We start from the raw sequence: 13534 nt of genomic DNA, 5'->3' as shown, positions 1-13534 counted from the left end.
GGGAACCTCACTACTTGTCTCGGGGCCTACTTCAACTTTGTTACGCCCCTACTCTGAGGTGTGTAAGTAATATCTGAGTAGGCCCAGTACTAAATTCTTCACAAAACATTATTATATGATACTTTATGTGGTTAAGATGTATTATCTCAGGGACATATTTTGGGCAGTGATCTGAAATAGTTAATGTATTTTCTGTGGTGGTGGTGATGACACAATTTGGTTGACATTTCTTATATCTGTTTTTAATAGTTGCATTTAGACAAGTGTGAATGTAATAATCAAGTCTCAATCACACTGTGCATCATCTGTAAAATATTAGTTTCAAAGAAATGCAAGTATTCATTGCCTTTCAATAAGGTCTTAATTTGATACATTGGAGAATCAAGGAACATGGCATTCATTTTATACAAGCATGTAAAGCAGTAGGTATTTCTAATGAAGGAAACAAATTGCATCAATTAAAGCTGAATAAAGCAAAATCATGAATCTTGAGGATCTACATAGTATTAATACACAAGTACTATTAACATCTACTCCTTTTAAAGTGTGTTGCTCTAGAAAAAATAAACAGTTTTTTAAAAAAAATTAAAATGTTTCTGTGTTTGAAACACTGTTCTTGAAGTATGGTTTTCGTTAGAAAGGTTTTAAGCAGGGTTAACATTTTTATTCTAACAAACTAATTTTCCCCCTTTTCATTACAAAGAAAATGTAAAAGAAATATTTGGACAGACCATTATTCATCATCACATCCCTTTCAATTGGGACTGTGAATTCATTCGATTGCACTTCGGACATAATAGAAAGAAGCACCTAACGTATTCGGAATTCACTCAGTTTTTACAGGTCAGTTGCTCATATTTTGTGTTCGATAATGATTGGTTATTTCTCTTGCACTCAACAAACAGTCTGCAAAATAGAGATACAGCCCAAGAGCTCCAATATAAACTATGAATGAGCTCTTATAGATATAAGCTGAAGATGGGAATTGAAGTCTTGTGGATTGTAAAATAGCTGATGATGAAGACAAAAGTTGAAACACATGTTGGCAGCTTTTGTTCGATGAAATTGATTTCCTCGGTCAAACTTGGGATTGTTTGACTTGCATTTTACTGCTTCAACAGTCTGCATTGGATCAAGTTGATTAAAAACTAGTAAAAACTTAGTCAAATGGCTTGCTTCACAAAATACTACTTTCAAGACTGTTGAAATGTTTCCATTGACTTTAGAGGTTTTATCTATCTGTTATTGCGGGGTTTGCATGTTTTTGTTATGTTTTATTATTATTTTATTATTTATCAAAGGTATTTATACCCCACCCTTCCAGTACATTACTGCTCGGAGCTGTTCACAAAATCAACAAAACACATACAATGTAAAATAAAATTGGTCCTGCTATTTGCATTATGCTATAATGGCAATTGTTGCTACTAAAGAGTTAATTACTATCAAAAAGTTAACACAGAGTCTTATACAGCTAACATCACAGCTATTTTCACTGTAAAACCCAGAAAACCAAAATATGTGTTTGTGTGCTTGTGAATGCCAGTATAGAAGCTGTTTTGCAGATTATGTTGATTATTCTACAATATTGTGGCAGAAATAAAGCAGTTTCCTGGCACCCTGATCCTAAAAGCTACAATTATTTGCATGCCATGTTCCATGTGAGCAAATCCGTCCAGGGGGTTATATGTGGGCTGGTGATTTGTGGATTTTGTGACTCATTTCACAAGAGTGGTTTATCATGTGTTGATTCAGTCCATCCAAGAACAAAAGCCCCCATGAAATAGAAAAGAAAAAGTCCCAAAAGTAATTTTGCAAACCATCCTTCCTTTGCAACACAACTCAGACAGATCTTAGATTGTGCAGCTATGTGTGACAGAACTTTTTCACATTTAATCAGGGTTGTATACTCTCTACTTAAAAACAAACACAAATAATAATTGAAAAATAATCCTGTGGCAAAGGAACCCAAATGTTGTGCCAAGGAGACTTGCATAAATTAAGAAAAATTGCATATGCTTTTTAAATTTTTGTATAATCAGTTGACTTTTTGGAGGTCACTGTAGTTCTGCTCTCAGAACACTGGAAATTCTGCTATTCTGCTCACTGACTTCTGAGATTTCACTTGATATTGCCCAGAGCAAAGCTAGATGACGATCAGAGCTAGAAACATGCATCGAAAAGGGGCCTAATTGTGGCACTGCAGTTTTGAGACAGTGTCTACTGATGGTCAGAGCTGGTCACGTGCAGTGTAGTATAATGGCACACATGCTGAACTCAGTGTACATTCATTTTCTTCAGGCTGCTTGAACAGGAGCTTGTCAAGAGTGCTGTGCAAAAGAACTGATCTATACTGAGTTGTGCTGTTTTTCCCACAGTCAGTGGTGGAGTGTATAGATCTGTGTGGACTTGGATCAGTGTGAACATAAAAACTCTTTATGTTCTTATAGATAAACAAGTATTTTTCAGCCCGTTAATTTAACGGGCGCTAGTCTGCGCCCTCAACCGCCGCCTCCTCCCACCCGGGCCCACCGCCTCCTTCGGCCGGGGCCGGCGCCATCCGGGGCCGGCGCCGGCGCCGGCCTCCCTGGCTGGGCCAGGCCCCCCGCCACCTCAGGCCTCCCACCTCAGGCCCCCCGCCACCTCAGGGCTCCCTTACCCTTCCCACAGCCAGTCTGGTTCCGCCGCTGCCGCCTCCGGGCTTCCCGCGGCGGCCGCCACCGCCAGCAGACCCAGTCCTCCCACTGCGGCCAATGCCGCCAGTGGGCCCAGTCTCCTGCTGTGGCGGCTGCCGCCAGCAGGCCCAGTCTCCTTGCGGCCACTGCTGCCACCATCAGGGCCAGTTGCCCCGCCGCGGCAGCTGCCGCCAATACTGTTTCTGTTTTTCCCAGTCCCCCTGCTTCAGTTAACACTCCTGGCTTCTTCTTCTTCTTCTTTTTTGCTCCTGCTGCTCTCCCGGTTTCTCCGCTGCTGGCACAGCCCTCCCGGTTCCCCCGCTGCCGCCTCAGCCCTCCCAGTTCCCCCGCTGCTGCTTCTGCTTTTCCCGGTCCCCCTGCCGCTGAACAACATGGCCGCCCCTGTCTGGACAGCCGTATCTTTCACGGTCGTTCTGAGCACGCGCTCTGCGCATGCTCACAATGGCCAAGAAAGACACGGGCCAAAGACAGGCACGGGATCACGCTCTACCATATTATTATAGAAGATTCATGGAGGTCTATCAGTGGCTACTAGTTTGAGAGCTATAGGTCATCTCCGGCCTCAGGGGCAGGATGCCTCTGAATACCAGTTGGAGTAACATCAGGGGAGTGACAGCAGGAGAGTGGGTGTGCCCTCAGCTCTTGCCTATGGGCTTCTCACTGGTGGGTCACTGTGTGCAACAGGATGCTGGACCAGATGGGCCTTGGGCCTGATCCTGCAGAGCTGTTCTTATGACTCTGGGCATTGTTGAGATGGGTATTTGAAATGAGGCTTTTGATGTAACAGGTCTTACAATATTGTTTCAGGAGCTGCAATCAGAACATGCAAGGCAAGCATTTGCGCTGAAAGACAAGAACAAAACCGGCACGATCACTGGCCTGGATTTCGGCGATATTATGGCCACTATTCGTCCACACATGCTCACTAGTTTTGTGGAAGAAAACTTAGTCTCAGTACGTATCAAGAAATGTCTGACTCGGTTTGCTTATGGCTGTTCAGATAAGAATGTGAGCTTATGCTAAAGACCTCAAATATTGCGAATTCAGCATCTGAATTGCTAAGACAAGATTTTGTTATACTACTCAGATTTTCCTGGCAGGGCTGTCATAAAAATATCTAATTACAATCTAGCAGGTAGAAGAAATGACCTTCTAGTAATTGGTGAAGGTTTAACTAACTAGGGAAGAGAGTAAAAATGTCGATCACGTTCTTCAAATGACCAAACACAGTCGTGCAGAGTAATTCTGTGGTCCAAGTTACACCAGTGGCCATTTCCAACAGTGTGACTTTGGTGTAAATTAGTTGGTATCATATACACTCCCAGATGGCGTAATGATAGGGGGGCAGGGGGGGCACGTGCCCCGGGCGCCACTCTTGCTGGTCACGTGGGGGGCACCAAAAAGTCCCATGCCCCCCCCCGCCGATCCCCCCCCCAATTTTTTAAAAATAAAAATTTATTTAGCAGCAGTCAAAGGAGCACGTGGCGTCCCCCCACGAGCAGTCCCTGCTGCGGCCGCCCGCGCCCCCCCCCATTTCATTGTTTGGGAAGAAGAAGGAAGGCGGCAAGAGCAAGGCTTCTAGCAGAGCCCCTGCTTGCGTTCGCCTTTCCTCTCACAGGAGCTGTTTACGGTTTGGCTCCTGGGTAACCCACCCACCCACTGACCTCACCACCAGTGAGAGCTGAACTCCTGGGGAAAGGAGGCTCCCTCTCGGGATGGCCCGCCAATAAGCCTCGCTCAGTCTCGGAAGAAATGCTTGTTGTGCTTTGAGCGAGGGAGGGGCAAAGGCGCACACGCGCGCCGGGAGCTCCTCTTGCCAGGGCGGCTGCTGCTGCTTCCTTTCGCTCAGAGAAGCCACAAGCTGCGGCTAGGGGAGTTTCTCTGGGCTTGCAGCTGCACGGCCAAGCCAAGAGACTTTGGGAAGGGAAAGAGCCATTATGATGTTGGGGCCCGGAGAGAGCACTTCTCCAGATGAACCGCCAGGTCAGTACAGCCGTTTTTGCCCTGCTGTTTGGTAGAGTCCCTCCACACCAGTTCCGCTTCATACCGTCGCAGCGCCCGTTGCCTTCCTGTGAAAAGCCCTAGTCAGCACAGAGATAGGCAGCGGGATCAAGTGCTGCCGGGCTGTGAACTCTGTCCCACGATCCACTCACCGTGGAGAGACAGAGGGTGGCACAAAGGCCCTGGCGTGCAAGGATTCTGCCCCCCGCCCCTGACTCCACTCCACTCCACTCCAGGGCTCTCGCGCGCACTGCTTGAGCAAATCTGGTACTTGCAAGCCGCTCGTCCGCCCACGCATGTGCCATTGCCAGAGGCATGTCCTTTCCTGTGCTAGGGGGGAAACAGGCATGGTATTTCTAAGATCAAAACATTTTTTAACCAGGGAATCCAACCACACATTTCCCCCCCATTTAATACATTTCTGTGCCATCAAAGTATACACTCTCATGCTGGTTTACAACCAACAAAAAACAAAACAAAAACAGTTAAAACATAAGTTGATGTCGGTGATGCAATGCACATATTAACTCTGTCTGCAGTTTAAATAAGGATTGATAGGGAGAGTTTAAATAAGGACAAAATGTGTGTGCATCCATTGTTGATTAACAAATAGACCTTTCTTATAACAACATCAGAGCAACTGAAGAAGGCAGAAGTTGAAACGTATTGCACATTATATTTCTGTTTGTTAATTAACAATAAATGTATTCTGTTCTTTTTTATTAACTGTCTCTTTCTGGGGCTCCAGAAAATACTTGTATGGAGTTCTCTTTGCAGCTTTAGAAATAGTCAATCTGTGTGTGTGTGTTGTGTATGTGTGTATATATATATAAATATGTAGTGTGTATGTATATGTATGAATGAATAAATGTATGCATGCATGATGCAGAGATAAAGGGATAATTTAAATAGAGACAACATATGTGTACATAGCTGCAGATGTATTTATTCTCATATATATATCAACACACACACTCATATTCATTTTCTTGATCCTATCGCTATGAAAGTACACATTTCGTGTTAGTAAGGAAGCCCCTTTGGTAAGTAGGTATGTAAGCCCCTTTGAACTTAATGGGACTTACTTCTGAGTAAATAAATTCAAGTTGATTTAAGTGGGGGGAAAGGTTTAAGGTTTTTTCTGAAACATGTTTGTCAGTCAGATGTATGTTGGGGGGGCCGCAACGGAGGGGCGCAATTTCAGTGCTTGCCCAGGGCGCCATTTTCCCTAGTTACGCCTCTGCTCCCAGAACAAGATGAGAGTAATAAAAACTAAAAAACAAGAAGACACAGTACACTAGCCATTCCCCCAGTGACCATGGCAACATTGTTGGCACACACCAGTCATGGGGTAGGATGTTGATGACACCCTATGTGGGCCAAACATGGAAGAGGCCAATTCACTTACAGTATGAGAAGATGCCCCTAATGGTGTCACAACACCATATCATTAGTGGGACTTCACATGCAGACAATTTATTTTAATCCTAACTTCTTGTCTCATGTTTTAACACTCTCTGAGCCATTCATACAAATGCACTGCACTGTAGGGAGTCGGACTAGTTTTGTTGTACAGGAGGACCTTGATATCTGTGGATTCCGTGGTTGGGCAATAGACACCTGACCTCGGCATATGCAGAAAAAAAATGGGGGGGGGACATGTTAACCTCATGTATCTGCGGGTCGGGGGTGGTCAGAAATGACCACAGTGGTAATTTCTGGCTGCCATTTTGTGTTTCAGAGCCTCAAAATGGCTCCATCTTTTTAAAAAGGGAAAGAAAACCCCCCAGCAATTTTCAGTCGATTTGGGAGCATTCCAGGGCACAGTGCAATTCAGGGAGCAGCAAAGTATGGTAGCCAGCTTCCCCCTGCATTCCCTCCTGCAAAATTTGATGTTTTGTTGATGATTTCCTCCAACCGGAAACCTAACCCCCAAGTTCCCATTGCCACAATGATTTGATATTCGTGGTTTCCATATCCACAGTTGCCGTGGAATGGAACCGCCACAAATATTGAGATACTCCTGTATTTCCAAGTATGCATACATTTTCTAGCCTTTTTGCTACAGTTTTCCAGGCATGGAAACATTTCTGTAAGTTTGAATTCCTGGAAAAGGGGAGGAGACTATATGCCAGGGATGTGGCTGGGGATGGTGGGAGTTGTAGTTCAAAAACAGCTGGAGGGCCAAGGTTCCCCACCCCTGCATACAGTCACAAAGTATATCAAAATTAGTCCCAAACTCATGATGGTCTGCATTTCTTGTTCTAGAAGTGTTGCTGATCTCTCTGTTGGTTGTTTCTAGGCTGCAGGTGGATCTATTTCACACCAAGTCAGCTTTTCTTATTTCAATGCTTTTAATGCGTTGCTGAACAACATGGAGCTTGTTCGAAAGATATACAGCCTCATAGCAGGTGCTAGAAAAGATGTTGAAGTTACAAAAGGTAATGCATTGTATGTATGTACTGTGTTAGTACTGTTGAGATTGCTTAAGCTTGAGCGTGTGTGTGTTTGTCTATACCTCCCTTTTAAAATGTATATACTACTCTTTGTTCCAAGACCCCAGGGCAGTTAACAAGATAAAATGATAAAATTCAATAAAATAAGCATAAAAACAAGATAAAACAATACAACTTGATAACTCCATATACGGAACAAATATTGGACAACCTTCCCCCCCACCCCAGGACACAAGAGTGCCTGGGTAAGGCTTTGCTTCTGCGAAGAAGGCAGCCCCACATTTCTGTCCCTTTGGCATTTCCTCCTTGGAAGTGAATGGAGAGAGATCTTGTGGCAGAATTGCTTTGTGTGCACCTCAGAACTCCTGCACCTGCAGGGAATAGTTGGCTCAAGGCAATTGTCCGGAATCCATCCAGTCCATTTATGTGTATACAAAGGGTTACACACATTCAGCAGATTTTCTTTTCATTTCTTTATTTGGTGAAGTTGTCAGTTATTAAGATTTTTCATTCTTTATAGCAATAAATAGAAAAAGGAGAAGAATTTATAGTTAAAATAAATTATATATATATATATATATATATATATGTATGTATGTATGTATGTATGTATGCATGCATGTATGTATGTATCATCTTTTGGGGTGGTACAAAATCACTGGGAAGAAAAGAGGCTTTCAATAAATAAATGATACACCCATTGGTATGACTGAAGCCATCTGGAATAACTGAATATCCCGTCTTCAGTGTTTTACATCCAGTTTTCAGTGTGTTACATCCAGCAGCACCTTATGTCTTCTTGAAAGACACTTTGGACATTCCTGCTTATCCTCCCACTTTCAAAAAGCAATGCGGGATTAGAAGGGCCTAATTTCTGAAAGGCAGAGATGGGGGTGGGTGGGTCGACTTCCAGCTCTATCCTGTATGTTTTTCTAGAATAGATAATGGCTAACTGCAAATTACTTAAAGAGACATTTTGGTGAAAATCTATCTATCTATCTAATGTCCCGCTCTTCCTCCAAGGAGCCCAGAGCAGTGTACTACATACTTAAGTTTCTCCTCACAACAACCCTGTGAAGTAGGTTAGTAGGTTCTCTGCCGCCGCCACAGAATGGCAACCAAGACACGAACTGCCCTTACTGGAGAGTGTTGTGTGATCAAATGATAGAATGTTGGAGCTGGAAGGGAGTCCTTGGAGGTCTCCTGGTCCAACACCCTGACCAGAGCAGAAAACTGCTGCAGCATCCCTGACAGTCAAGGAGAGCCAACTACTGCACAAGGCAGACGGTTGTGCTGTTGAGCAACTTCTGCCGTTAGGAAAACTAGGCAAGGATGGAATTGGTTGTGTGTAATCTGTACTCTTCTTGTTCCTCCTTAAAAACAGAGGAATTCTCCCAGTCTGCAATCAAATTTGGACAAGTTACACCTTTGGAAATTGACATCCTCTACCAGCTGTCTGACTTGTACAATGCTACAGGGTAATTCTGACCTTCTTTGTCTTTCATCTTCATTTTTTCAAATTGCCCTCCTTAAGTGGAGTTCTTTAAAAATGCTGGCTGACATCCTGATTAAATTTGCTAGAGCAAGTCCCACTGCATCATAACAGTCCTTTAGAGTAACTCCTGAGTAGTACTGTTCAGTAAGTCAGCCAGTGGCAGCTGTGGGCTGGAAATGTTGTAGGCACAAAGGGGCATCAAAGACTATGCATGTTCCTTTCAGTGTAAGATGTGGCCAAGGCCTACATACCTATCTTTGTGTCCTCATACACCTGGTAACCACAATTCTTTCCCCTGATTCTTTTGGGGGGTGGGGCAGCTTATATGAAATAAGGATGTGCACGAACCACAGTTTGAGCACAGTTTGGGAGCTTTAAGAAAGAGGAGAGCAGGTCCTTATCTACTCTCCGCTGCCCCATGCGGCTTCCTGCTGGGGCGGCACACATCCCAAGAATCCCTGTGCAGCACCAGCACACACATAGCACCTGTGCATGCACATTGCATTGTACACATGGAGAAGAGGGGCACTGCAGTCCCAGGGTTCTGCCTTGTGTGCAGAAGTTTCCAGCCAGCCATTGTGTTAAACTGAGATCCAGACGAACACTGCACTGATACACCAGTGTTTTCCATTTCACAAAGGGAGAGGGGTGATTGTCTCGGAAAACCGATGTACGTGAGGGTCCCCAGTCCTCAGGGACATAGTTTTGCAAGACAGAGGAAGCTGCTGAGGGAAGGAAAGATGGTTGAAAATTGCCCATCCCCCTTTGTGCATCAGAAAATGCTGTTGTGTTAGTGTAGCATTAGTTGGATGTCAGCCTCTGGGTTTTGCTTGCTATTCTATCTAACCGTGATTTGTTTCTTCTGGCCTTGCATGCAGACGCTTAACACTGGCAGACATTGAGAGAATAGCACCCTTGGCTGAAGGGGCATTGCCTTACAACTTGGCAGAACTCCAGAGGCAGGTAAGTGTCTTCACATTCTGTTAACCTAAGACTTCCAGTAAACATGCTGTGATTGGAGATTTAAAATTTTAACTATTCCTCACTGAAATATTTTCAAGAAATGTGTGATCATATATTTTGTTCCATAGGCATGTGCTCATGCTGTAGTCCTTTTTAGAGTTTCCTTTTATTTAGACCTTTCAAAAATTGACCCTGCCAGACTGCTGAACTGTGTGTTCAACTATTCAGAATAATAGTTTGGCATAAGCACTACTATAAGCAGAATTGATCTACACAGATTTCCTTCCCCACTCCACCTTTTCAGGAGCCCTCTGAAGAGCTCCAGCAATAACTCCCACCAACCTTTTTAAATTAGGAGACTTTTTTTTAAAGCTGTTTGAGAATTTAGTAGGAATAGCTGCTTTCAAGGGAACTCACAAAATACTTTGTTGCATGCCTTGGTGGTGGTGTGGACACCTGGATTGCAGCCGGAGCGTTCACAAAAAAGTCACTTGTGATCAAAAGAATGCATTGGGTCATTTTCTGACACTAGGGGTTATTTTCCTTGCAGAAGTTTGCATTGATTTTATGTTTGTATAGGCTTGCTAAAATTGGTAACATACAAAAGAAATACATCTAAAACAAATCTTTGAAAAGTTACAAATCTGGGCACTTTCGGCATTTAATTCCCAATATTGATTGCTCGGGAAGAAAAACATGCTCTAGTCAAATTATTTTACAAATCTGTGAATGTAGATTTCACTATTTGCAAATGACTACATTATCCAAATTGTTGTCTAGCATTTCAATATATTCTTTCTGTTTCCTGATAATGCCATTCGATCTTTGTTACACTTTCACAATCAGCACTTGAAAGATTTGTTAGACTAATTATCTTTCATGGAAATTGACCAGGATTGTTTGGCTAGACTGATTATTGAATTTTGCTTATGTTGTTTGAATATTGTTAGTTTTTGTCTCCATAGTTACTGAAGGGGAAAAACTAGTTTGACTTTGGATGTTGGAAAATACTGCTTTAAAGTAATCCTGTTAAACTGAATGGAATTTCTTTGAAAAAATTGTATTGAGTGTGTTGTGGCCTTAGTCAGTGTTCACCTGCTGAGAGAAACCAGCCTTCCTGGAATCTACTGTGCTTTGGGAAATAATCAAAGATTGGATGTTACTTGGGCCTGACTCAGACTTCTCATACAGGATGATGTAAATTAGTCTTAATTGAAAAAAACAACAACTTCTAAAGCAAACATGCCAGTTAGACGCTCAAAGCAAGTTCAAAGTAAGAGGCACCCTGCTCCTCCTTTTGGTGCTTCATCAGCACAGTGTGGGGTGGGTTAGAAAAAGAGAGGAGCAGGAGGCACAACCTGTTTTCTGTAATGCAGAATTAACTTATGGAATGTAATGACACAGGATGTGGTGATGGCCAATATTGTTATTTATTTACTTTACTGAAATTTACTTAATTTCTATACCACTTTACATTAAAATAATCTCAAAGCGATTTACAGTATAACTAAAACAATGCACAATTAAAAGAGAAGAAGTGCAGATATTAAAAATAAAAATAATATCCCTATTTAAAAGTTTTAAAATGTATACGACGTAGTAATGCACAAAACACAAAGCAGCAGCAGTAAAAACTGTGCTCTCATTTAAAAGCCTGGATGCAGAGCCATGTCTTTACTTGTTCTCTAAAAACTGTGATGGAGGCTGAGTAGCGGATGCCTGCAGGAAGAGCTTTCCAAAGCCTGGAGGCAATGACTCGAGAAGGCCCTGTCCCCCCTTCGATGATCTTGTGAAGCAGGCAGAAACCCTTGGGAAGAGAGTTCCTTTAGATATCCAGGGCCCAAAGCATTTGGTTTAAAAGGTCAGAAACAGCACCTTGAATTGGCCCTGGAAACAAATTGGTAGACAGTGCAGCTCTTCCAGAATGGGTGTAATATGACCCCAACAGTCAGCTCCAGATAGAATCCTGGCTGCTGCACTTTGCACTAGCTGCAGTTTCCAAATATACTTCAAGGGCAGCCCCATGTAGGGCGTGTTACAATAATCCTGCCATGACATGACTAGGGCATGGGTAACTGTGGCAAGATCTGCCTTCTTGAGAAAGGGATGCAGCTGGCACATTAGCCAAAGCTGTGCAAAAGTACTTCGGGCCACCGCCTCCACCTGAGCATCCAGAAGCAGAGCCGGGTCCAGAAGTACTCCCAAGCTGCGCACTTGCTCTTTCAAGGAGAGTGCAACCCCATCCAGAACCAGTCAAATCCCTTCCTCCCGATTGGCTCTCCTACTGACCAACATCACTTCCGTCTTATCTGGATTCAATCTCAATTTACTAGCTCGGATCGAGCCCCCTATTTAGGTCATCCACTGTCTCCCTACGATCAGGTGATAAGGAGATCTAGAGCCATGTGTTATCTGCATATTGCTGACAACTCAGTCCAAGTCCCCGGATGATCTTTCCCAGTAGTTTCATGTGGATGTTGAACAGCATGGGAGACAAAACCGAACCCTGCAGGACCCCACAAGCTAATGGCCAAGGATCCGAGCAGTAGTCCCCCAGCACCACCTTCTGGACTCTCCCCCCAAGAAAGCGGTCCAAAGCAGTTCCTCCAATCCCCATACTTGAGAGACAGTCCAGAAGGATACCATGGTCAATGGTATTGAACGCCGCTGAGAGGTCCAGCAAAACCAACAGGGATGAACTCCCCCTATCAAGGTCCCAGTGTAGGTCATCCTCTAGGGCAACCAAGGCAGTTTCAGTTCTATATCCAGGATTGAGGCCAGATTGAAAAGGATCTAGATAAACCGTATCATCCAAGACCCTCTGCAGATGAGACGCCACCACACACTCTATCACCTTGCCCAAAAAGAGAAGGTTAGAAACAGGTCTGTACAGGTTGGAGGGATCAAGGGAGGTCTCTTTTAATAGTGGTTCACTACCACCTCCTTGAGGCATGATGGCATCCTGCCCTCCCTTAAAGAAGCTTTGATGATAGCCTATAACCACCTGCCCATACCCTCCCTGATAGATTTTATTAGTCAAGAAGGGCAAGAGTCTAGGGCACAACATTGCCCACACACTGCCCAGGATCTTGACCACATCCCCAGGTTGCATCAGCTGAAAAGAATCCAACACAGTAGGAACAGATAGTACCTGGGGCACATCTTCCAGAACTGCCAAAATCCTGGCATCCAAATCGGCACAGATGTTAACGACTTTATCTGCAAAGTGGCATGCAAACTAGTCACAGCGGGCTATAGATGGTTCCTCCCCTATTACACACGGGGGGGATGTGTGAAGCAATAACTTTGCTACATGAAAAAGCTCCGCTGGCCTGCCCAGAGCATGGAGAAAAAACGTTTCTTTAGCACCCCCATTGCTACAGAGTAGTCCTCAAAATAGGTTCTAGCCTGTGTTCAGTCAGATTTATCACGACTCTTCCTCTAGCATTGTCCCACTGGTTGTCCGAGTTTTTTCATTGCCCTAAGCTTCTCAGAAAACCAAGGAGCAGAAAACCAAGGAGCCCTAAGCTCCTCAGAAAACCAACGGGCACCACCAAGCTGGAGAGGGTGTTTAGGATCAACCTCGTCAATAGCCCAGTCTGCCTCCATGTTCCAGATATCCACCAGGGCCTCAGCAGAGTTGTCAGCTCTGGACACTGGAAATTCTCCAAGGGCTGTCTGGAAACCGAACGGATGAAGGGGCAGACCATTCTAATTTGTCCACGACCCCTACAGAGGGTAGACGAAGTAGTCAAAATAAACCCCACCAGATAATGATCTGTCCATGACAAGGGAGTTATCTGAAACTTTCCCACCACCAGGGACCCCTACTAGGGGGGTCTCAGCATGGGCATTGAAGTCCCCCAAGACAATAAGTCTGGGGGAACCCAATGTCACCTCTTAGGCCACTCCTGCCAATTCAG

General features: G+C 44.2%; 1 protein-coding gene across 3 annotated transcripts in view; it reads left to right on the top strand.

Annotated features, from left to right (window-relative positions):
- SLC25A12 (solute carrier family 25 member 12) overlaps positions 1-13534 on the top strand; it is a 91197-nt gene that overhangs the window by 37778 nt on the left and 39885 nt on the right. For all 3 annotated transcript variants that reach the window (XM_053266152.1, XM_053266167.1, XM_053266159.1), the window contains exons 5-9: positions 704-843; positions 3504-3650; positions 7000-7138; positions 8538-8631; positions 9527-9611. In XM_053266152.1, the coding sequence (XP_053122127.1) occupies positions 704-843; positions 3504-3650; positions 7000-7138; positions 8538-8631; positions 9527-9611 (605 nt within the window). The remainder of the gene's footprint in view (positions 1-703; positions 844-3503; positions 3651-6999; positions 7139-8537; positions 8632-9526; positions 9612-13534) is intronic.

The sequence above is a fragment of the Hemicordylus capensis genome, chromosome 1 (assembly GCF_027244095.1).
Source record: "Hemicordylus capensis ecotype Gifberg chromosome 1, rHemCap1.1.pri, whole genome shotgun sequence".
Classification (NCBI taxonomy): Eukaryota; Metazoa; Chordata; class Lepidosauria; order Squamata; family Cordylidae; genus Hemicordylus; species Hemicordylus capensis.
The sequence above is the reverse complement of the archived record's forward strand: the minus strand, read 5'-3'. Positions and strand labels throughout refer to the sequence as shown.